General features: G+C 42.0%; 1 protein-coding gene across 2 annotated transcripts in view; it reads left to right on the forward strand.

The window, feature by feature from the left end:
* Slik (Sterile20-like kinase) overlaps nt 1-26,508 on the forward strand; it is a 452,675-nt gene that overhangs the window by 82,611 nt on the left and 343,556 nt on the right. For both annotated transcript variants that reach the window (XM_080282573.1, XM_080282574.1), the window contains exon 4: nt 14,902-14,965. In XM_080282573.1, coding sequence (XP_080138699.1) covers nt 14,902-14,965 — 64 coding nt within the window. The remainder of the gene's footprint in view (nt 1-14,901; nt 14,966-26,508) is intronic.

The raw sequence follows: 26,508 nt of genomic DNA on the forward strand, positions 1-26,508 counted from the left end.
TATATATTCTGAACAGGATGACCCAAGGATGGTTTTAGGGGGGTCAAAATTCAGATCTGGGTCATTTGTTCGCCTTTTGAGGCCAGGCAACACAGGGTACCCCTGCAGCCCAATTTTTGGCATGGAGGCTCATATGTCCTCCAGTTCAAACGTAAGCTATGTGAGATTGACCTCCGAGGTCATATGAGGTCACTGGTCAGAGGTCATTTGAAGTCACCAGTAACGGTAATACAGTACACTCCCAGCTATCCGGTATCTAGACAAATGGAATACTCAGAAAAACGGGAAAATTCAAGGGCTGGTAAAAATGTCGGTAAGTTATAACTGTGCGCCAATTTGAATGGACCACTAAACCGCCGTTTGATCGTGTCACGCAAGGCTGGGTGAAGTCAGACAAAGCAAGGTGAAGGCATTTCCGGCTAATGTAAATCCCTAGCAAATCCTCTTAACCACCCCTCCTCTCCCCCTCTTTCCCCTACTTGAATTCAGTCATCCTCCACACCCTCCAAATATCACCAGTCTGCTTTCTGCCACAAGACAGTAAACAAGCTCTCTTGCTATTGTGTTCCTCTGATAGACAGTAATTTGTACACTCCAAAATGCCTAAAGTGCAAACTAAACGTAAGCGTATCGTGCTTACCTTGAAACAGAAGCTGGACATATGCAACAGACTTGAAAACGGCGAACATTATAAAACACTAATGGCTGAATATAAATGTTAATAGGAATGAAAGTTTACTTTGTTGGAAGAAAAATAAATAAATAATATGCCTGCATTTCATACGTCTATCTATCTATCTATCTATCTATAGCCCGATGCCCTAATCCCGCAAAGGGTGGCCGCAGACAAAACGCCTCCAAGTCACTCTGTCACCCACCATTTGACTCCCCTCCCCCCAACTCACCCCCCCCCTCCCTCATATACCTCTCAACTCCATCCCTCCACCTCATCCTCGGTCTACCCCTCCCTCTCCCTCCCTCCACCTCACCCACATACACCCTCTTAGTCAGTCTTTCACTCTCCATCCTCTCCACATGTCCAAACCACCTCAGTGTATTTCTCCTAATCTTTTCAACCACATCCACATCTACCCCACAACGTTCCTTCACTTCTTCATTCGTCAACCTGTCCCTCCATGTCACTCCACATGCTCCTCTCAAGTAACTCATTTCCACTGCTCTCACTCTTGACTTGTTCCCCTCTTGCAAGGTCCACGCCTCGCTTCCATACGTCAGGGTAGGGATCACAATACCATCATGCAGAGACTTCTTAACTTCCATACTCACCTCCCTATTTCTCATCACTGCTTTCAGTGTGCCAACAACCTTCCTTCCCTGCTGTACCCTTTCACGTATTTCATCCCCCAAAGTTCCATCCTTACTCATCACACTACCCAAGTACTTGAATGCACTCACATTCTCCATATCCTCACCTTCCAACCTCATTGCACACTCTGTGACTTCATTCCTCTCAAACACCATAACTTTACTTTTGTTTACATTAACTTTCAGCTTCCTCCTCCTACACACTGTCCCAAATTCATTCACCAAACCTTGCAACTCCCATTCATCTTCACTCAACAATACTGTATCATCAGCAAACAGCAACACCGGAAGCTTCCAAATCTCACCCTCATTCATTAGGGCCACCCCCACATCCACTGCCCTACCTTGTACCTCCTTTACGACCCCATCCATATATATATTAAACAACCATGGAGACATTACACACCCCTGTTTCAGTCCCACATTGAGATCAAAGAACTCACTCAGCTCACCATCCACTCGCACCGTAGCCCTAGCTCCCTCCCTCGTTCATACTCTTCACAGCACTCAACAATTTCCCCTCCACTCCATATATTCTTAATACCTTCCACATACCTTTCCTATCTATTCTGTCATAAGCTTTCTCCAAGTCCATGAAGGCAGCGTACACTTTCCTTCCCTTCTCTAGATACTTCTCCACTAAACATCTTAGAACAAATATCTGATCTACACACCCTTTTCCCTTCCTAAATCCCCCTTGTTCTTCTCCAACTAGCTCCTCTGTCATATGCCTAACCCTATCAATGAGTATTCTACCATATATTTTACCAGTCACACTAAGAAGGCAGATACCCCTATGGTTACCACATACTTCTCTCTCCCCTTTTCCTTTGTACAGAGGAACAATTATACCTGATTTCCAGTCCTCTGGAACCCTTCCCTCTTCCCAAGCCAATCTACACAACTTCCATATCCACTCCACAATAATCTCACCCCCATACCTAAGCATTTCACCACACACTCCATCAATTCCTGGGGCCTTTCCCAGCTTAATCTTCTTCATCGCTTCCACTACTTCCGACCTACTGATCTCTTCCTCCCTCCTCTCATCTCTTCTTCTCCCAGCCATTCCCCAACCACTTATACTCACACTGCTGTCACTCTCTACATTCAACAAATCCTCAAAGTGCTCCTTCCATCTCCTCAATTTCTCTCTCTTCTCCACCAACAATCTATTATTCCTATCTTTAACTCCCCTACTATTTCCCCTTTCACACTGCCTTACTTTCTTTACCTCCTTCCAAAACAATTTCTTACTCTCCCTCCATTTCACACTCAGATTCCTCCCAAACTCTTCATCCACTTTCTTCTTACTCTCCTTCACCAGTCTCTTAACCTCCCTTCTCCTGCTCACATACTCCTCTCTCTTCTCTCTCTCATCTTCTCCCCTACCTCTACTCGCCAACAATTCACCATATGCCTTCTTCTTTTGTTCCACAGCTCGTTTCACCTCATCATTCCACCATGCTGTCCCTTGCACACCCTTGCATCTCCTCCTCACTCCACAAACCACCTCACACGCTGCGCTTATCTCTTCCGTGAATATCTTACATACGTCTTCCACCCCTTCTATCTGCTGTAGCTCATACCTTCCCAATCTTTCTTCCACTATGCTCTTATACTGTGTCCTCTTCTCACTATCTTGCAATTTCTCCACTCTTCTCACAGGAGCTGTTTCCTCCTTTCTTCCCCTTCGCCTCCTCAACCACTTTCTTTGCAGCTCTACCTTGGCCATCACTAAGTGATGGTCCGAGACTCCATTCCCCCACCCTCTCCACACCCTTGCATCCAACACTTGTCTTCTCATTCGCTCATCCACACACACGTAGTCTATCATTGCCTTTCGTTCAACAAGTTCACCATCCATCCTCCTCATTACTCTCCATGTATACCGGTGGATCATCTTATGACGAAAGTAGGTGTTGGCTATTGCCAACCCCTTACCAGCACAGATGTCCACCAAAGCACTACCATTCCCATCTACTTCTGCTGGCACACCCCACTGACCAACCACTCCATCCACTCGTACATTCCCGACTTTGCCATTCATGTCTCCAATCAACAGCACTCTCTCGCTCCTCTCAAACTTGTCCATATATGCTTCTACTCTCGCCCAAAACTCATCTTTCACTCTTGCCACTCGATCCTCTGTTGGAGCATACACACATACAATCACCCATGCTTGTATACCTACTTTCATCCTCACCCATACAATCCTTGCACCCACTGTTCCATACTCTCTTATATTCTCCTTCCACTTCTTGCTTATCATCAGACATACTCCCTCTCTTGCCCTCTCATTCTCACTGACTCCCGCACATATACCTACACCGTATTCCCATTCTCTCATCCTTTCACCTTTCCATTTAGTTTCAGTCAATCCACATATATCCACTTTTGCATCCTCAAGCACCTGGACAATCTCTCTCTCTTTCACTTCATCATTCACTCCTCTCATATTCCACGTTCCTACTCTCAGAATGTCCTTTGTCCGTTCCTTAGTCGTCAACGTATGGTCTGTCCGGGTCCGAGGCGCTTTGTTTGCTTTTTTAGTTAGTTCTTTTTACGGGGTGGGGCACTAACCCACCACCAACCCTTTTAGTCGCCTCGTACGACAAGCAGGGATACTGGGGGAGTATTCTTGAAACCCCCCTACCCCCAAAAACAGCTGAGTGGCGGGTGAGGGGTGGAGTGATGGAGGTCAGGTGGGGAAGAAGAAGAACAGTTGGGGTCAGAAACGTAAACAAAACTCACGTGGGGGCACAGGTGTCGTGATAATTCTACAGTGCAGTCTTAATACATCATCAGTTCACTAATAAATGTTCAAGCTTTTATTTCTTTATTTTATTTTTCAATTTTTATGAGTACAGTACATATAATGAATACAGTAATTCGGTAAACAATGGACTGGTGCAATTTGCAGTACTGCAAATTGCTAGACATTGCACACGTGGGTTATGACCATAGTGTGTGTTTACAAGGCAGTTTTTCAGGCGGAATCTCTTAGTGTAACCCTTAATGTGACTGGTGAGTACCTGAACTGTATTTACTGCTGTGATAGCCTTTGTATAGATTTGACTTGAAAATCAGAAATACGGGAAAAATCTGTAATCGGGAAGGTAAATTCCCCAAGCCACCCGGTTAACTGGGATTGTACTGTACAAGCTCGAACAACTGGACCTAGCAGCCTAATTTTTGGCATGGAGACTCACATGACCTCCAGTTCGGACAGTCTATGTGAGGTTGACCGAGGTCATTTGAGGTCACCGGTAGCGGTAAACAAGTGTGCACAAATACTGTGCGTTAGTCTGCAAATGCTGAAATAGAAAGTTCCTGGACCTCTCATAAGCCCTCTTCAGAAGCATAAGAGGTACATGGTCTTTCTAGAGTAGAAAGAAAGATTGAACTAGAACAAATAGGATTAGAGTGTTCGCCTTTTTAGCCTGGCAGTGCTGGTCACCCCTGCTTGTTAGGTATAAAATGATGAGGTGATATAGTATTTAAGGGTAATCTAAGCTAAAAGAATGTCAACTTTGTGTTGTATTCACAAGAACAGAAACTGATGGTTAAGAATGGTTAATTGTGAGAATTTCCTATTCACAGTCAAAATGCATTGATGACAGTGCTAGCTCACAAACTTAGTTAGGAAGAAAATGAGAGAAAAGGGTCATCTGGTTCACAATCGAGAGTAACAGAATCTGTGTGGAAATTGCTGATCCAGTCCCTCCAGTCTTTTAAGGGGTTATTATTCAGGCACAGTATTAGGTAAAAAAGTGAGTGTAAACTTGTGGGCCCTGAACCAAATAACATTTATTTAATTTTATTGCTTTATTTGGTTATTGAGTGGTTTCGCCTTTGCGGTAGTTTGGCAGACCAGTTAAAACAATCAAGTAGGTTTGACTATTAGAATAGACTAGTGCAGGGGTGCACCCAGGGGGGGGAGCCTGGGCCCAGGCCCTCCCCTTAGCTCTTTGGGTCCTTTAAAAATTTATATATATTTATTTCGATAACAGCAGCACATGAAAAATTGGCAAATACAAACAAAGAGTAACACATGAGCCAGCAGCTCTCTGACTCTAAACCTGCATATGACCTCCCAGTAATTATCAGATTACCCGACCTCACCTCATTCCCCCCCTTTTTTTTTTTTTTTTTTTTTTTTTTTTTTTTTTTTTTATAGAAAATTCCTGGGTGTGCCCCTGGACTAGTGTTTACACTTGACACCACCACTGACACCTACATCTTTCTCGGAAGCCAGAGCTAGGGTTAAATGTAAGTAAAATGAGACAAGAATCAGACACAAGCCAATAGGTGACGATAGCCAGCTCTAAGCGGACCAGGCATGGAGGTACTCCAGTGCAACATTCCATCCAAGAATCATGACTCTGGCATAATAATCTCCGGAGCCATAGCCATTTCATGCGAGCATAGTTGTGATTTCAGCTATTTTCACCATTTTCACATTTGGTGACTTTTGACCCCTGATTTGGCCAGTCTAACACATAGGTGTGCAATAGAGGGTTGTAGTACTAGTCAGTGTCTATAGGCATGCAAAATTTCATTCAATTCCATTGAGCCACTGGGGAATTAGGGGAGCATTTTTGAAAACCTGTACAGGCATACCCTTGTTTAATGATCTAATTAGTTAGGTAAAGCCCCATCGTTAGGCGGGGTATCATATATTGGGGTACTTTTAACATGTACAGTATTTCAATGTGGACTATTTACCAGCCATGGGTTTCCCCCCAAGCCAAGTCCAAAACCCAACCAGATGAGCCCCAAAACAGGTTTAAAGGCAATCTAATAGCCTAACAGCTCTCAAGGAAGCTAACCTGAGCCTAACACCTGTAAATAACTCACTAAAACCAACAAATCAAATCTGAATATCATCAAATATATGTCTGGAAAAAATCAAGCTTAGTACACTGTACCCCAAAAAGACAATGTTCACCACACCTGTGGCTAAAACACATTAATCAAAGTCTTAAAACATTTATAAATCATCCTAAACAAACAATTTTAGTCTAAAATATCATCAAAATCAGTAAGAAAAATAAAAACCCATCGTTAAACTGGGGTTTGGCCATCATTACACGAGGTATGGTGTAATTTCTACACCCATCGTTAAGCCGGGGTATCGCATCTAGGGGTATCGTTTATCATGGTATTACTGTACAGTACTGATTGCTAGGGACACTGAGGGCAGTCTCTTCAGGGTTGCCACTCGAAAACTAGAGGAGAGAGAGAGGAAAATGGATAGAACATTTCCTATAGGGAATGGTCTCAAGATTACACCTAAAGAAGTCAGAGCTTTCTGCTCCCATTAGTAATGCTTCTACAGCTCAAAACGTGAAAAGTACTAAAAAAAAAAAAGGGTCCCCCCCCTGCCTTTGTTAGGCAACCAAAAACATGCAGACACAACTAGGTCATAGGCTTGTCATTACAGGTTTGGTCAGAATCTGTTAATTTTGAAGAATTGAAGTGCCTGTCACAATTAAACACGAAAGACCAAAAGAAAGAAGCCAAGCAAGAAAATGCAACTAACATTAAGGGCAGCATGAGCTGGCCAATACAGGGATCACCATCAAGACAGACAGTGTGAGCACACCAAGTGATCATGCTCTACACTCAACGCTATCAGTGGTCGCTTGATAAACTAGTGTGGCAGGCACAGGAATTTCACATGCTGTACTCATAAGTTTGTTTAGATTAAATGAGGTGCCAAACAACCTGATACCAGAATATTGGTGTCCATTATATATTTCCAACTTGGTGGATGATTTGTGAATGAATATATGGCCCATTTCACTTTAGTGTTGTTAATATAATGCTGTTCAGTGTTGCACTGGCTTCTTTCTAACCCAGTGTGGTCGTCCTGTGATAGGATAACCCTGACTGTAACTTTCATAGACCATCTATGCACCCTGCTTATATGAGTGCTTTGAATACACTAACCTGGGAAGAACTGCTATGAGAATGAAAGTAGATTGTGGTTCTATACTTGGGAACTAGCTAAATACCGGTACTCATTCACTCATGAGCAAAGACTTTTGGACAAATACAGTACAGTTAATTCCTCACGTAACACAATAGATATGTTTCCGAAAACTCCCATTTTAAGTGAATATTCATTTAAGAGAGGGTTAAAGCTCAATATGAATGATGATAGAAAATAAGATACAGCCAAAGTTCAAATCAACTTCAGGTTCCATTTAGTGCTGTGATTAGGTGTTTATCTGTACATGTAAATTGTCACGCAAAAGGCTATTTAAAGAAATATGAATGATTAATTGAGGTATATGTTTGTGTGAATTATTTGAAGCCTGACCCTTCTCTGGATATCATAACCATTTACAAATGAAAATTGACAAGTTATGTGAAACGTTTTTACATTAACAGCCGTATTGTGGGAAAACGTTATATATGAAGGTGTGTTACCAGAAGAAATACTCTATACAGAATCAAAGTCCAAGCATAGATTCACATTCTTACAAATGTTGATAAAGATTTCAGACATTATTCTTGCTGATATCTGGTATCTTGTTTGTTGAGGATAGTAAAAGGGAGAGAGTGTTCTGGACCAGTAATGCCATTACCTTTAACACAACTATCCAGAAACCAAGAACCCACAGATCTCCCCAGAGGCCAATAAAACTAAGTTGGGTTGTGGGCCATGTAGAGTGCTATAGATTGTTATGATCAGTCCAAAAGAATAGAGGTAGTTAGGTAGCTTAAAGAAGGAAGATGATGGCAGAAGCGGTGAGCAAACTCATCTTATTGACTTCGTGTCTGTAGTTGAATGGGAAAGTGTGACATGGATAAGGTTAAATATGAGTACCGGTACTCATTGACAGTAAAAAGTTTTTACTCCTAGGAAAGAGTAAAGAGGGAGCTAGTTTGTTGATGAATGATTACTGGGAGGATGGAATGAATGTTTCTGCTCAAGGCCCATGTGTGAGATTTGAGTCAGATGGTGAAAGTGACTCCTATCATTGCATATACATTATCTGAAGATAGGTGTATTGTAGAAGAGAAGGATAGATTATGATACCAGCTAGACAGTCACAGAGCACATTCCAAGGAGTTAGGTTGTTTGCGCAGTGGCAGTATCGTAACCAATGAGGTCTTGCCTAAGTGACGTATTTGCTGCTGCTGTAAAGCTCAAATTGGGAAAAGTTTCAATACCATCTCAGCACTTCTGCGGCATCTCGGTTTGGGTTACCTTTCTTAGAAGGGTAGTCAAGTCGTACCCCTCCTGCTCGTGGTGACCTCGCAGACACCCTGTTTTTTTGTTTTTTTTCCATTTCTGGAGTGGAGGGGAAATTGTTGAGTGCTGTGAAGAGTATGTATGAGGGAGCTAAGGCTACGGTGCGAGTGGATGGTGAGCTGAGTGAGTTCTTTGATCTCAGTGTGGGACTGAAACAGGGGTGTGTAATGTCTCCATGGCTGTTTAATATATATATGGATGGGGTTGTAAAGGAGGTTCAAGGTAGGGCAGTGGATGTGGGGGTGGCCCTAATGAATGAGGGTGAGATTTGGAAGCTTCCGGTGTTGCTGTTTGCTGATGATACAGTATTGTTGAGTGAAGATGAATGGGAGTTGCAAGGTTTGGTGAATGAATTTGGGACAGTGTGTAGGAGGAGGAAGCTGAAAGTTAATGTAAACAAAAGTAAAGTTATGGTGTTTGAGAGGAATGAAGTCACTGAGTGTGCAGTGAGGTTGGATGGTGAGGATATGGAGAATGTGAGTGCATTCAAGTACTTGGGTAGTGTGATGAGTAAGGATGGAACTTTGGGGGATGAAGTAAATGAAAGGGTACAGCAGGGAAGGAAGGTTGTTGGCTCACTGAAAGCAGTGATGAGAAATAGGGAGGTGAGTATGGAAGTTAAGAAGTCACTGCATGATGGTACTGTGATCCCTACCCTGACGTATGGAAGCGAGGCGTGGACCTTGCAAGAAGGGAACAAGTCAAGAGTGAGAGCAGTGGAAATGAGTTACTTGAGAGGAGCATGTGGAGTGACGTGGAGGGACAGGTTGACGAATGAAGAAGTGAAGGAACGTTGTGGGGTAGATGTGGATGTGGTTGAAAAGATTAGGAGAAATACACTGAGGTGGTTTGGACATGTGGAGAGGATGGAGAATGAAAGACTGACTAAGAGGGTGTATGTAGGTGAGGTGGAGGGAGGGAGAGGGAGGGGTAGACCGAGGATGAGGTGGAGGGATGGAGTTGAGAGGTATATGAGGGAGGGGGGGGTGAGCTGGGGGGAGGGGAGTCAAATGGTGGGTGACAGAGTGACTTGGAGGCGTTTTGTCTGCGGCCACCCTTTGCGGGATTAGGGCGTCGGGCTATAGATAGATAGATGTTTTTTGTGCTTTTTTTCTTTCGGTTTTCTTTTTTTCTATCCTAAATTAGGGTTTTACAAACGGGGCGGCGCTACCCGGGTTTTTTTCCGGGTAGTATTGTATATACGTTTTGCTGTTGTTGTCATTTTGTTTTGTTTTTGTTCTCCCTTATCATGAGTAAACAACACCAGTGCCCTCGCTGCAGTAGGTCTGTAGCAAAAAGTACACAAGCACTGAAGTGCGCCTACTGCAGCGAGTGGATTCATATAGCTTGTGAAAATTTGGATGCAGGCAACTATCCATTCATGAAGAGGAGCCACCAGCTGGGCTTTCGCTGGCTGTGTAGCCAGTGTGTTGCACCAGCAGACGAGGTCTTGGCTGGTGGAGGAAGTAGTACCAAGAAGGAGTATGAAGATAAAGTTATTGGGCCAATCTTTCGAGCAATCAGAGACGTATCAAATAGACTGGAGGCACTAGAGACCAAGGTCTCATCACCCATGGCGGTCATGCAAGATCAGGTCAAGTCATTTGCGAATGCTGTTCACGGGTCTCTCTTGGGGGGAGGGAAGGATCTGCCTGGGGGCGTGATTGAGATCAGTGCTCATGGCCAGAAAAAAGCCATTCATAGTCAGCATGTACTGATTGTGAAACCAGAGAGTGGCGCTAGTGCCCTGACAAATCAGATGGGACCAGAAGACATCAGAGGCGTACTTAACTCGGTACCAGTTGACAGCTGCCTTAAGACCAAGGCTGGTGGGCTGGTAATGAAGTTTCCGTCAGCTGAGGCCAAGGGTGAAGCAGCTGGGGTGCTGACTGATCATTTTGGCTCTGAGGGCACTTTTTGCATATCACAGCCAAAGAAAATGTTGCCTAAAATGACCGTGACAGGCCTTTCCTCTTCCTTGGATGACTCTGACATCATCCCAAATATTCTGAGAAAAAACAATAAAATTAAGATGCTCGTATATCGAGGTTGTACCCTCAACCTTCTCTTCACAAGGACAAGGAATGACACCAAACCTGCTGTCTTGAAGATGTCGCCAGAGGTGAGATCCTCCATTGTAGAACAGGGCAATTACATCTATGTGGATCTTACAAGATGCCGCGCTTTCGATAGATTCTGGGTTACACAGTGTCATCACTGTCAAGGCTTTGGTCATACATTTGTGAGATGTTCTAGGAAAAGTGATGAACCTAAATGTGTCTTTAGTGCTGGAGCCCATAAATCTAAGGACTGTAGTAACAGAAATTCTCCCAAATGCATCAACTGCTCCTCTTTAAGACATCAAGATGCTAATTCAGAGTCACAGGTGGTTGCCCATTTTGCTTCAAGTAGAGAATGTCCAGTTATGATTTCTCATAGGAATAGGTTGATTGAAAACACCAATTTTGACCATTCAAAAAACTGACTACGTCCCTCTTGAACCAGTTAAGGATGGGTCAATTAAATATTCGTTCCATCCGTAATAAGATAGACTATATTAATGAAACCCTAAATCAGCACGAGCTTGACATATTGTACTTGACTGAAACCTGATTGTATGAGTCTGATATCGATATTATTCGTAATGCTTTGCCTAAGACACATTCTATTATTAGTATTCCCAGGCCTGCTGCTGGCTATCCAGGAGGAGGCGTAGCACTCGTCTACTCGGCAGCTCTTGCAAACGTTTCTCTCATTGACTCAGACCTGACCCCATCTTCATTTGAATTTATGGAAGTATTAATAAATTTCCATCAGAATACCATTAGAATTGCAATTGTCTATCGACCAGGTCATCTGGGCAGAGATCGAGGTTTTATGGAGGAGTTTGGGCAGTTTCTTGAAGAGTTTTCTCTTAAACCTGGAGGACTTCTTGTTTGTGGTGATTTCAGTTATTGGGTTGACAGTCCAGAGTCAAAACCATTTTCTTCAGAATTCCTTGAGTTGATCACCCAGAACAATTTTTTCAGTCATGTGAGTAATCCAACTCATGTCTCAGGACATGTCCTTGACTTGATCTTGTCCCCTGTTGGTTGCAGGTGCATATCAGATGTGGAGGTTGACTCATTTAACCCCCTCATCTCTGATCATGCTCTGATCACTCTTAGTTTTGATGTCCCGAAATTCCCTTCATATAAAAAGGTCATCAGGTTCAGAAATTACAGCAATGTTGACTGCCAGTTGATGTGTTTTGAAATTGATCAACGTTTAAACTCCATCGATTCTTCAAGTCTTTCTTCTGGTGAATTGGTTGATATTTACAACAACGAGCTCAGGTCAATTTTTGACCATCATTGTCCTGAGGTAGTAAAAACAATCACTGTATGTGATAATTCTCCATGGTATGGTCCATCCATTAATTCTTTGCGTAGACATCGTAGAAGGGCAGAACGTGAGTGGCGCTTGCAGCGGACCGAAGTAACTCGTTTGCGTTATGTTTTTGTGAGAAGAGCAGACATTCACACTGTAAAAGCCCAAAAGGCTAGGTATTATCAAAATAAAGTTGATTCATGTGGTGGTGATAAAAAAAAACCGTCTGCAGTTGTGAACAGTTTGGTTGGTCGGAGGAATGTAATTGTTAAACCAACTTCTTTATCTGATGCCCAGTTGGCTTCTGATTTTGCTTCATTTTTTACAAGTAAGATATCTCGTATAAGAAGTGATTTAGACAGCAGTTCTCCTAGTGAAGCGTACTCAGTTGACTTCCAGCCACGGTGCACCGGGGATCATTTGCGTTCAACATTTCATCCACTGGATGTAAACAAAGTCAAATGTTACATCAGAGAACTTAATAAAACATTTTGCTCACTCGATCCATGTAACATGTCACAACTGCCTGATGTGTATGAGCATGCTGCAGACTTTATCTGCAGCATAATAAATAGATGCTTCTTAGAAAGTAATTTTGTGCAGTCTGAGAAACGTGCTTTGCTTAGGCCCCTAATTAAGAAACCTGGCCTTGATGTCGAGAGCATGACAAATTATCGTCCCGTCTCTAACCTGTCTTTTTTATCCAAGATTATTGAGCGGGCCATACTCGATCAACTCTTACCACTACTGGAACACAACAGAGTTGTTCCTGTTGTTCAGTCAGCATACAGAAAATACCATTCAACCGAAACTGCACTAACAAGGATTCAGAGTGACTTGGTGGCAAACACTTGTAGTGGGATGTCCTCTCTCATAGTTCTTTTGGATCTGTCTGCAGCTTTTGATACAGTAGATCGTAAACTATTGTTGGATGATCTGTATTTTTATGGCGTTCGTGGTAGTGCCCTTTTGCTCCTTAAGTCGTATCCGTCGGACAGATCTCAGAGAGCAGTTGTTGATTACGCTAGCTCTGATTCTGCTCCTCTTCGATTTGGAGTCCCTCAAGGATCAGTTTTGGGTCCAATTCTATTTACTATCTACACAAGTAGTTTATCGTCTCTACTTGATGCTCATGATGTGTCCTATCATTTTTATGCTGATGACACCCATCTCTATGTTAAGATGTCAGATATCAACGATACTAAGGCAAAGTTTGAATCTCTAATGTCTGATATTAAGATTTGGATGGCTAAGAGGAAACTTAGGCTGAATGATGGTAAAACTGAGATCATCATCGTCAGAGGAAACAGAAGGGGTAATGACACTGACAATGCCCTGGCTTTGAACATTGGCGTGTCACAGCTGCATCCAGTCAGTTCCGTTCGAAATCTGGGTGTTTATTTTAATTCTAAGTTAAATTACAAAGAACATATTAATCAGGTTGTAAGAGGGTATAACTTGCATATCAGAAATCTGTACTCTGTGAGAAGATTCCTGAATAGACGGTGCCTCTTAACATTGGTCCATGCAGTGGTCTTGTCTCATGTTGATTATTGTAATTCACTGTGGGTTGGTCTTCCAAATAATATACTAACAAAAGTTCAGTCTGTGTTGAACAGGGTGGCACGGCTTATCTTTGGTCTCCCCCCGAGAACCTCAACTACCCCGTTTCTGATTGAGTTGGATTGGTTACCAGTAAAGGCTAGAATTGAATTTAAACTGTGTCTTATTACATTCAAGGTTCTTAAGTTTGGTGAACCGAAGTATCTTGCTGAATTGTTAAAAGTCCCATCGACACACCCGGGTGCGATGTTACGCAGTGAAGATGATTCCTTGCGTCTTGATGAGCCAGGAGCCATTCACCAGTCATCTTTCTCTTATCGTTCTTTGGCATATAGAGCCCCTAGATTATATAACAGATTGCCATTGTCCATAAGACAACTCTCTACTGTTGAATCCTTTAAGAGACAGCTGAAAGCCTTTCATTTTTCAAAATGCTATGACCTGGAGAGAGGTACTATGACGGATGATTATAGGGTTTAATTATTGCCACTTTCATGTATATATGATGTAGCTTGTATTATATACAAAAAATGTCACAATTCTTGTAATTGTAAAAATAATTTATGTGTGTCGAGCACTAGTGAATTCCCAAAAGGAAGAACTGGCGCTTTTGAGAAACAAAAGGCCAGACTGACTAAGAGGGTGTATGTAGGTGAGGTGGAGGGAGGGAGAGGGAGGGGTAGACCAAGGATGAGGTGGAGGGATGGAGTTGAGAGGTATATGAGGGAGGGGGGGGGTGAGTTGGGGGGAGGGTAGTCAAATGATGGGTGACAGAGTGACTTGGAGGCATTTTGTCTGCGGCCACCCTGTGCGGGATTAGGGCGTCGGGGTATAGATAGATAGATAGATAGATTATTATTATTTTGAATGGAAGAGTTGGTGTGGGTCATATCATTGATATGGTGTAATGGATCTAGTTGAAATGCGAGGGGAAAATGATAGTGAGCAGCATCTGAACTGTTATTACTGTAGTAAAAGTCCTTTAATCTGAACCCCAGGAGACCAATGGTCTTTCAGATTTTTTTTCTTTTTTAGGGCCCTTTGAAAATGTTAGAAATATGTACATGATCATGAAATAAACACTTAAAACTGTATGGATTATTGTTTTACTCACTGGAAATGATTAGAAGTGTAGATGAGTAGTTGCAGTCAGGTACATCCAAGTCGAAGAGCAAGTTGAAGCCAAATAAATCCTTAGATTAAGCCTAGAAAAATTTGAAAAAGGCCTAGAAACATTAGTAATACTGTATTTCACCTTGACAAATTTGGAGTATTGGGATTCTCAGATTATTGGTGGTCAGATTGGAGGGCTTTTACTGTACATTGGTATTATGAAGCTTAGTTGAAGCTAACCTAATTCTATACGTATTTTTCAGGTGATACATCGTGACTTGAAAGCGGGTAATGTTCTCCTCACCATGGACGGTGGCGTGAAGTTGGGTATGAATCCTGTCTTTTATTTTGTGTTATGGCTGTAGATTGGCATTCCCAAAAAAATTTTTTGAGTCAGTTTCAGTACTATCCTAGGGGCATTTTCCAACATGCATGAGCCTTATTACTACTGTTGATAGTGGCACTTCACTGTGATTAGAACATTGAAATAAGTTGTGACATGAATCAATGGTATTTATATTGAGAATATGATAATATTCCATTTTAAAATTTGTAATGAATTCTGTCAAAGAAGAGGGAGAGTGGCCATGTGTGGTTTGCCACAGGGGCAAGGGAAGAAATTCCATCTTGTGTAGTGTTTGTGATAGGTGGACACATAAGAGATGTAGTGGTATTAGAGGTGGACTGCAAGATAATGCTGATTTCATCATGTGGTGTGTTGGGGAGAGCATGTGAATATTGTCAGGCATGAAAGGATTGATCTTGCAGGTGAATCTCTCAAGTGTGTGGAAGAGTTTTGTTATTTGGGAGACATGATATGTGCTGGAGGTGGGGCAAGAGCTGGCTCTGTGTCTAGAGTGAGGAGTGGGTGGAAGAAATTCAAGGACCCATTGCCTCTCCTGTTATTGAGAGGGGTCTTCCTCTGTGCTAAGGGATCTTTGTATGCGACATGTTTCAGGAGTGTAATGCTGTATGGTAGTGAGACCTAGACAGTAAAGGAAGAGGATAATCGGACTAAAACGTACAGAAATGACAGTGATAAGGTTGGTGTGCAGTGCATCCTTCAATGCGTGGTCTGGGGGCACTAGGTTTACGATGGAAGAGTTAGAGTTAGGATGGGACTGAGTCACTGAAGTGTATTAGTGTTGTGATGAGGAGAGGTAGATTGAGATGGTTTGGGCATGTGGAGAGGATGGGGATGATAGTTGAATTAAGAAAGTGAGAAGTGTTAATGTTAGGGGCAGAGTTGTGAGAGGTAGACAAAAAGACCAGGGATGAGGTCATTAAGTGTGACCTCAGGGATAAGGGACTAAACAAGGAGGCTGCCAAAGACTGGACAGCGTGGAGAGTCCAACGCATGCAAGCATGTTGGAGCCTTTGTAAATGAAATGAACAGAATGGCAGCAGACAGGACTGGGTGCATGAAAGGCTCAGCAGTGAATGACATTGACAGGGTCATTCTTGATAACAAGGAATAGCATGTTACTATGTGAGTAAAGTAGCACTGTATGACTGCAGACTAATAGTTGCAGTATTGATGTACAGTAATGAGGTGTAGATAGCATTTGAGGGACACTGTTTGAAGCTGGGGGTAGTGGCATCATGGTATAGTACAGTAAAACCTCGATAAGTCTGCCTTGCAGAAAGCAGAATGTCTGGTAAGTTGAACTCTGACCGACATGTGACTCTTGTGTTTATTCAAAGGGTTACATTTTAGTTTCTTATATTCCAAGTGCTACATTTTAGTTTATTGTATTCCAGGTGTTACATTTTAGTTTAATTGATTGTAAAGTGAAGTAAATAAGCGCAAAACTTTACGTAATTAAGTGACTTGCACCGCTCCACCTATGCAACCTGCTGTACTGGCCTATCTGATGACGTGCACTCAGTTGTTTTCATTTTTATTTTTATTGCTTTATACATGCTTCTTTAGTTTAATGTTGATAAGCAAGTAAATACATAATTTGCAATTATTGAGGGGGGTAGTACAGGTATACCTCGATACCTCTAGGTGCAATACCCTAGCATAACGATGGGGGTAGAAATACCACCATACCCTGCCTAACGATGGGCAAACCCCAGTTTAACCCCTTAACTGCGGGCTTGTTTTGCTTTGACTTGCAGCTCCCACGGGCATATTCGCGCTCCGACAGACTCTCTGAAAATATTTGCCAAAAATCAGTTATTAGTCCTAGAATATTAAAATCACATATGCTTATGTCACATACCTTCAGCTTTCTCCTGGGGTGTTTGTTGAGAGTTTGTCGAGTACCGTAGGACTTGTGGAGACCTCTGAAGTTGGGTAACGAAGTCTCCACTTTACACTTCCTGACAACCCGTAATATGACTACCACAGCCTGATAGTATCACTAGAAACACTATTCTATGATTCTTAAATAGTGTGAAATCCATACTCAAAAAAAAAAAAAAACTGTGAAAGCAATGAAAATTACTAGGGCGTATGACCTTCCCACTTGACATCATTCGCCGCAGGTGTTGTATCATTTATTATTCATAAAAACACTCACAGTTTATATTTCTGTTACTATATAACACTTATATATATCTACAGTCTTTATCCATAAGTTTCCTTCAGTAATAGTGGTTTATTGTCACTGTAGGCCTTCAATTTCTCTTTCAGTAAAATACGTAGCATTCACACTCTCGTCCTGTATACTAGTGTTGAGAGTGAATGTCACTTTCACCTTCACTCTCATAACTCATAGTATTCATACATGCTAGAGTGAAACTTTCACTTTCATTACTCCTAGTATATATACTCGAATTCTTATAATACTACTCATTTACATTTCTATTTACGTTCTCTATTTTATTTACATTATTTACATTTCTATTTTATTTACACTGTGTTAGGCACTGTCACTTGCAGTAACTTATGAAACTATTTTCCACTGTTCACTTATATTTACATTCATTGCTTTCACTTGCTGTTTACACATTATTTACATTTCCACTTACACTGTTTTACTCACCAGAAAGATCGTAGTCACTCTCTATCATTTGTCAGCCCTTTACCTCTTTCCACACGAGGTTTAGAAGGGGGTAGAGGTCACAGGGCCCTTTGCATGAGGCTAAAAAGCGGTGGAATTTAGCAGGTGCGAATCCAACGTATTTTCACCTTGAAAGGCGACAGTAAACTGATACTGGTGTGCCGGGATGGCGTACCTGGGGAGAGTGCATTATTGCCAACGTCAGCCTCGTGAGAGCTGCTAATATATGGCTGTGAAATGATTGGCAAGAAATCTAGACAATACATTATAAATTAGCTAGTTCCAGGTAAATGTAAATATCACTTAGGCTTCTCTTTTCCCTCATTATATATACTGTATTTTTATTACGAGAATAGATTAGACGGCATATTTCAAGGGGAAATAAACAGCGAAAATTAGCGAACGAGTGCACGTGAGGTGTTGTCAGGTGATAATTAGCCAATTCCAGGTGTATGGCACTATCACTTACCTTATTTCTTTTTTGTTTATATTATTTGGTATAAGAATAGGGCATAGGGCTTATTTCAATGGATGAAATCAGTGGAAAATTCCAGGGAAGATTTACTTAGCGTAGCACTGCCGGGCAGGCAAGAGGATAGGGTAATGGAGGGGAGGTAGGGAGGGGAGTCAAGAACGGGAAGAAATGGCTAAATTGTCAACAATGGATGGGAGTACAGATGAGATTAGGAGAGCTGACTAGTGTTGGACATTGGCAGTACTGATAGATGTTACAAGCCACCACTTGAAAGCCCGGGTGAATTCAAAATAACAGAATCACAAAAGTGACGCCTCGCGGTATGATCCCTTGCTCCCAAGCGTCACAAAAGTGACGCCTCGCGTTTAAGGGGCTAATGATGGGTTTTTAATTTTTTTTTTACCGATTTTGATGATATTTTAGACTAAAATTGTGTGTTTAGGTTGATCTATAAACTGTTTTTGACTTCGATGAATGTGTTTTAGCCATAGGTGGGGTGAACATTGTCATTTTGGGGTACAGTTTACTAAGCTTGATTTTTTCCGTTTACTAAGCTTGATTTTTTCCATACATATGATGTGCTACCCAAAAGTTCCAATCATTTGAATATTGTAGGAAAATAAGTTACCGTACCTTACCTCCTAGTTCTCATTGTTGTCTCCGAAGTAGTCCCCTTGGATATGGTCCCAGCATATTTTCCATGAGTCCATGCATCCCTGGAAGTCCTCAGGCATGATGGTCTTGAGCACCTCCTTTCTCTCTGGATCTCCTCAATCGAGTCAAATCAATGCCTTTTCAATCGTAATTTCAGCTTGGGAAACAAGAAAAAGTTGCAGGGGGCAACGTCAGGCAATTAGGGTGGGTGAGGAATGACTACCATGTTAGTGGAAGCCAGGAACTGCCAGACAACAACTGATGTGTGGGAGGAGGCATTGTCATGATGCAGGACCCAGTCCTTGTTCTTCTATTGTTCTGGACGCTTGTGGCGGATGTTCTCCCTCAGATGCTGCAAAACTTTACGGTAAAACTTCCCACTGACATATTGACCAAATGGGACGAATTCATCGTGAACAATCCCTTGGTTATCGAAGAAAACGATCAACATCGACTTGACATTACGGCAAACTTGATGCGCTTTTTTCGGCCTCAGTGAATTGGGAGACTTCCTTTGCGATGACTGCTGCTTTGTCTCCAGGTCATATCCATAAACCCATGATTCGTTACCAGTTATGACCTTGGGGATGAAGATGGCATCATCTCTGGCTTGATTCTTGAGCTCCCTGCAAACTGCAGTGCAATGTGCCTTTGCTCGTCACTCAGCAGTCATGGCACAAATTTTGCAGCAATGTGTCTCATGCCCAACACGTTCGACAAAATGCATTGCACGCTTTTGTATGACCATCCAACGATATCACAAACATCATGGATAGTTCGTCTACAATCTGCAAGGATAGCCTGACAAACATTTCCAATGTTTTCTGGTGTTGTTGCCGTTGATGGTCATCCAGAATGGTCATTGTCTTTGACAGATGTTCATCCATCCTTGAACCGCTTGTACCAGAAAATTGTTCTGCTTTGGAACATGGCATTGTCACCAAAGGCTTGCTGAAGCAACCAGTGAGTTTCTTCACCCGTCTTGTTGATCTGAAGCAGAACATGATGCAAGTTCTTTGTTCTGTGAGGTCCGCCATTGCAAAACTAACAAACCACTTACACACCACGTTACAATAGTAAGCGTAGCTCAACAACACGTTTGCTCACAGACACGGCCGGGGCCACACTGACACACAAGGGGTGCTGCTGACTCGTAGCGGCAAAAGGCAAAACTGCAAACAGTTGGCTCCCTCTGTTCAAATTACTGGAACTTTGGGTAGCACCTCATATTTTACGATTTTCAGATTTTATATGTTGCGTTTAGTGAGCTATTTACGGGTGTTAGGCTTAGGTTAGCTTCTTTTACAACTGTTCGGCTATTTAGATTGGCTTTAAACTTGTTTTTGGACTCATTTGGGTGGGTTTAGGACTTGGTTGGGGGGGGGACCAAAGGCTCAAAACTGCATCCCTATACTTTACATGTTAAATCTTCCCCAACATATGATACTCCACCTAACTATGGGATTTTCCTTAACCAGCTGCATTGTTAAACCATGGTACACCTTAGTGTTTTTTTTTTTTTCCCCCCCGTTAGTCAGAAAATTTGGTAAAAGTCGATATACCCTGGAACCCCATATAGCTCAAGTGTACATTAGAAGTGCCGGTAGAATGAGAGACAAGGTGGTTTAGTTATATGGAGAGTGATGGATTGTGTAGGAGTAGTACTACGACGAGCTGCTAGAGAGAGGGGGGGGGAGCAAGGTAGATTCACTGAGCTGGGGAGGTGTACTACAGAGTCAGCCATATTGATTGATGTCATTATGGTACTCGAGGTCTAGTACAGTAATACAGTAAAACCTTGATACAGCAGACTTCATTAGATCGGAATTCGCTTTTATCAGACTCGAGGAGCTATCGGAATAAATTCCTATACATCGGAAAATGTCCGATATAGCCAGAAGCAGTCCAGACTGTCTGACCACTTCAGCTATGTTCACCATAATAAGGTGAATAAAAGAGATGTTTATCAGTGTACAGTACAGTATTTTTATAAATATTATACCATTTGATTAATGTACAGTACCGCAGTGGTAGTGAAAACAGTTTAAAAACCCTTGGTGCAATCTGGACTAATGTCTGATATATTGGAAAAAGTCTAGATTAGCAGGGGAAAGTCCGGATGTCGCTTTTTTCGGAATGGCTTGAGCCCGAATTAGTCCGTTATAATGAGGTCTTACTGTACTTCGTTATACGATACCCCTAGATGCGATACCTCAGCTTAATGATGGAGGTAGAATTACCACCATACCCCGCCTAACGATGGCCAAACCCTGGTTTAACGATGGGTTTTGATTTTATTTACCAGTTTTGATAATATTTTAGACCAAAATTGTGTGTTTAGGCTGATTTATAAACTTTTTAAAGATTTTGATTAATGTGTTTTGGCCATAGGTGGGGTGAACATTGTCATTTTGGGGTACAGTTTACTAAGCTTGATTATTTCAAGACTTGTATTTGACGATTTTCAGAATTTATTTGTTGGTTTTTGTGAGTTATTTATAGATGTTAGGCATGGGTTAGCATCCTTGACAGCTGTTAGGTCATTCAGATTGGCATTAAACTTGTTTTTGGGCTCCTTTGGGGCTTGGTCTGGGGGAAACCCAAGGCAACAAAGAGAGGGCCTATAAAAGGGACCAGAGCCAACCCACCCCTGAATCACATCATTTTTACATTTCTGCCCAGAATTGTCCAAAGTCTGTTCTTTGCTCTGCTAAAAATAATTTCATCCGTACTAAATGCTCTTAATTCTTCATCTTGAATTCTTCCCACTCCTTCTGACACCTTGCCAAAAACCTTTCTAACAACTTTACCTCATCATCCTTCCCTCTTGTTTTCTACTCTGATTGTAGCTACTTCTTTTACTGATAAAGCAGATCTCTTTGCTCAGACTTTCTCCTCCAAGTCCACCTTAGATGATTCCTCCATTACTTCCACCCTCTGACTTCCTCATGGCTGATATGAAATTTCTTCAGCTGATGTATTTTGTGCCATCACTGGCTTCAATACTAACAAGGCATATGGACCTGATGGAGTCCCTTCTGTTGTCCTCAAGAACTGTGCTTCTGTGCTTACACCCTGCCTAGGGAAACTCTTTCGCCTTTGTCTTTCAACTTGCACCTTTCTTGCTGGAAGTTTGCTCTCATTCAACCAGTCCCAAAGAAGGGTGACCATTCCCTGCTCTCTAACTATCGTCCAATTGCTTTAACATCCTGTGTCTCAAAGGTTTTTGAGGCTATTCTGAACAGAAAAATTTTAAAGCAATCTTTCCTATCACAACCTTCTTTCTGATCGTCAGTATGGGTTCTGTCAGGGATGCTCCACAGGTGATCTTCTCACCTACCTTTCAGACTCCCGGTCATCCTCCATTCAGGACTTTGGCGAAAGCTTTGCCATCACACTTGACATCTCACAGGCTTTCAATTGAATCTGGCATAAATCTTTAATTTCCAAACTGCCCTTTTACGGTTTCAGACCTTGTATGTATGCCTTTATCTACAGCTTCCTCTCTGGTCATTCTATTGCCGCTGTTGTAGATGGCCATCGTTCTTCTGGATCTATCAATAATGGTGTTCCTCAGGGCTCTGTCCTATTACCAACTCTCTTCCTTATATTAACCCGCCCCATCCCGACGTTTTTGGACCTTTTTTTGGGGGGCTCAAACATCCGCTTTTGGTGAGAAACATTAAAAATTCATAGTGAAATCGCTCACCTGAGGTTTAAAATACCGGATTTAGGTATGAGTTCTTCCTTACCTGACTGGGTTTTCTAACAGGCTGGCACCAAAGAAAACGAGTTCTATGGGAGGGTAACTATTTTATCCACTCATAGACGGTATTTATTTATTTACTTGGTACGAATTTATATGTAGTACAAGAGTATATTGGTTTTCAAACAGTAATACAGGCATTATAAGCATTGTTTCACTCACTAACTCATTACCATTGATGACCTTTTTTTCCCACATTACCTGATCATCATTTCTGACTGTTTCTTCCTCTAATGGTATGTAAACTTTGTCCTCCACATTGTCATCGATTGGGGAATCACTCTGGCCCTGAATGTCTTTATTGGCCAGGTCACTGGTAACAGGTGAATTGTCGAGACAATGGCATGCAGGGGGGGGGGGAGAGGTTATGCGGTGTAAGGCATTGTTCCTGCTTGGCATCTTGTAGAGGAATAGAGGAAGGTGTCCTGTGTGTACATGCCAAAAATCACTCGTGAAATCACTCGCGAAAATTGAAAATTGTGCAAATTAGGGACCTTGCAATGTTGTTGTGTTAATTCACGTCGCCAGGATGGCGTGGGTTAATCAATAATCTTCTAAGCTGTATATCTAACCCTATCCACTCATACACTGATGATTCCACCCTTCAGCTTTCCATTTGGTTCCTGCAATGTCCATCCCAGCAGTTATTTCAATAAGGAATGAGGCTATGGCACCCCTAATGTCTGACTTGGCTCATATATCTGACTGGGGTAAAAATAATCTTGTTTTTAACGTATCAAGGATTCAGTTTTTACACCCATCAACCCGACAAAATCTTCCACAGGAGTACCCACTAAAGTTTTATAATATCCAGCTTAATCCTGTATCATCCTTGAACGTACTTGGGGTTGACTAGGCTCGTATATCTGACAGGGGTAAAAATAATCTTGATTTTAACGCATCAAAGATTCATTTTTTACATCCATCAACCCGACAAAATCTTGCACAGAAGTACCCACAAAGGTTTAATAATAACCAGCTCAATCCTGTATCTCCTGTATCATCCTTGAACATGATTGGGGTTTCATTCACTCGGAATTTATATTGGAAAGATCATATTACATCTTTAAAATCAGCTTCCAAGAGATTAGGTGTGCTAAGCTGACTCCATACTTTCTTTACCCCTGCATAGTTGTTGACTTTATACACGAGCTTTATTCGCCCCTGTGTAGAGTACAACTCTCATGTGTGGGGAGGCTCCCCACTTACAGCTCTTGTCAATAAGGTGGAGTCAGAGGCTTTTCATCTCATTAACTCTCCTTCTTTTACTGGCTTCCTTCAACCTCTGTCTCTTCACCGCACTGTTGCCCCTTTATCTGTTTTCTTTCACTACTTCCTTGGTCACTGCTCCTCTGAACTGTCTGCTTCCATCCCTTTACCTCTATGACGTGTGCGTAGCACCCAGCTGACAACAAACTCTTATCCCATTTCTGTCCAGCTCTCTAACACAAGAGTTAACCGTTACTCCCAGTCTTTCATTTATGTAACAGGTCAGCTCTGGAACTGTCTCCCTCTGTGTGTATTTCCTACTTCCCATGATCTACAGTCTTTCAAATGCAGTGCAGTGTGTCCAGGCATCTTGAAATGAACGGATCTTGAATTTGGCCTTTTTTTTTTTTTTTTTTTTTTAAGGGAACTGTTTTGCCTCCTCCTAGCCTTTGGTTCCTTCTTGCTCACAAAAAATAAATAAATAAATAAATAAAAAATATAAATTTCCTTCTTAAAACCTTCCAATTCTTCACCAACTAATTCCTCTGTTATTTCCCTAACTCTGTCAATGAGTATCCTACTATACACTTTTCCAATTGCACTAAAAAGACAATTGCCTCTATATATTCCCACACGCTTCTTTTTCCCCTTTTCTTTGTATACGGGAATAATTGTACCTGACTTCCAGTCCTCTGGAACTCTACCTTCCTCCCAGGCCAATCTGCACATCTTCCATATCCATTTTACTGGTATCTCTCCCCCATGCTCCAGTATTTCACCACACAATCCATCAGTTCCTGAGGCTTTCCCCATTTTGACTTCCTTCATTGTCTCCACAGCTTCCATCCTACTGATTTCTTCCTCTCTTCTCACCTCCCGCCTTCTCCCAGCCATTTCCCAGTCACTTATCCTTGCACCACTTTCATTCTGTATGTTTAACAGTTCCTGAATGTGTTCTGTCCATCCGCTCACTTTTTCTCCCATTTCCACCAGCAGTCTGCCATTTTTATCTTTCACTCCCCGACTAACTTCTTTATCACCCTGTCATACTCTCTTTACGTCTTTCAGAACATTTTCTTACAAGCCCTCCACTTTACACTCAAGTTCCTTCCAAATAACCCTTCCACTCTCTTCTTACTCTCTCTTACTAATCTTTCCACCTCTCTCTTCTTCTCTACAGATAACTTTCCCTTCTGTGTCTCAACTTCCTCCATGTCCCTTCTTCCCATCCACTCGCTATATGTCTTCTTCCTTTGCGCCACAGCTTGTCTCATCTCTTCATTCCACCATGCTGTTCTTTGCACCCCCTTTCGTCTTCTCTTCACCCCACACACCACCTCACATGCAGCACACAAACTACATTCACAAGCTGACACTATCATAGAAATATTTAGTTTGTAAGTCTTCGAACTTGTCTGCCTCCACATTTATTTTGAGTACTTTTAATTTTGTGAAGATATTTTTACGTTTAACTAAATAATAGCCACCTTACAATTCTTATATTTACTTAGCCATGGCAAAATATGAGGAAAAGTGGGAAGAATGTGGAGAAGTACTGGGAATCAGCTGAGCGGTGTTTACATTTGCGATCCAACAGCTGCAGGTTGGACCAGGGTTCAACTTTGAAGGATTCAGCCTAGGTGATGGTAATGAGTCTTCCCTAGAAAAGCCTGTGTTACCTAGTCACTAGCCCATCCACCCTGTACAGAAATTCACATGCCCTTCACACACACACACACACACACACACACACACACACACACACACACACACACACACACACACACACACACACATGCAAACACACGCATGCACAAACCCAGTCACTATCCCCCATCCACCCTGTACAAAACTTCACATGCCCTACAAGAACATCCTCACCTAACCTCTGCATTTGATTTTCTTTTTTTGTCAATTTTTCAATAAATTGTGCACTCGTACATACATTTTTCATTTTTACCTGTTATTATCATCCAGTTTGACCCTAATTACAATGTAATATATCCTAAAAATATTCGTCATTTCATTTTGTTAGGTATTTCTTGTGTTTGAGGAGCTTTTTAGAAAGTTTAGGTAGGTGGCCTAACTGTCCCTCCAAAACGCTTTTAATTTTTCACATAAACAATTAACTTCCTACTTCGACGTTTCACACTTCGCGTGGTTTTGGCAGAACATAACTCTATCGAAGTAATGAGGAAAGACTGTATATACAGCCTCCGCAGGTTGACTTAAGACCTACCCCCGCAAAGTATTAAAAACACACAGAAATCATAGTATATCACGTTGTTCATGAAGAGCCATTCATTAATTTGAAATCATGTTTCTCTTGTTTTTCAGGACCAGTTGGATGCATTTTGGCGTGGAATCGCTTAGATTTCTAAAGTAATCTAAGGACATTTCTTCACACCAAACATTTGTCAGTTCAGTCTTGAGGTTGTCCAGTTTGGGTGTCTTCTTCCCTGCCATGATTTGCTTCATCTTTGCCTAGCAGTTTTCTGCCGGAATTAGATCCGGACTGTTGCCAGGCCAGTCGAGGACCTCAATTTGATTATCCTGAAGCCATTTTGTCATCCTTCTTTACTTGTGACATGAAGCTGAATCATGCATGAGAAAGTCGCACCCATGAATAGCATAAAAAGTTTGACAAATGATCTTTCATAACTTGAAAATACCAGCCACCATTCATCATCAAGTTCTTAGAAAGAAATTAGAGGCCTCCCCTTCCCATTTCACCTGAGAAACACCCCTATGCCAT

The sequence above is a fragment of the Coenobita brevimanus genome, chromosome 94 (genome assembly GCF_032717465.1).
Source record: "Coenobita brevimanus isolate Jiangsu-jjx chromosome 94, ASM3271746v2, whole genome shotgun sequence".
In the NCBI taxonomy this organism is placed as follows: Eukaryota; Metazoa; Arthropoda; class Malacostraca; order Decapoda; family Coenobitidae; genus Coenobita; species Coenobita brevimanus.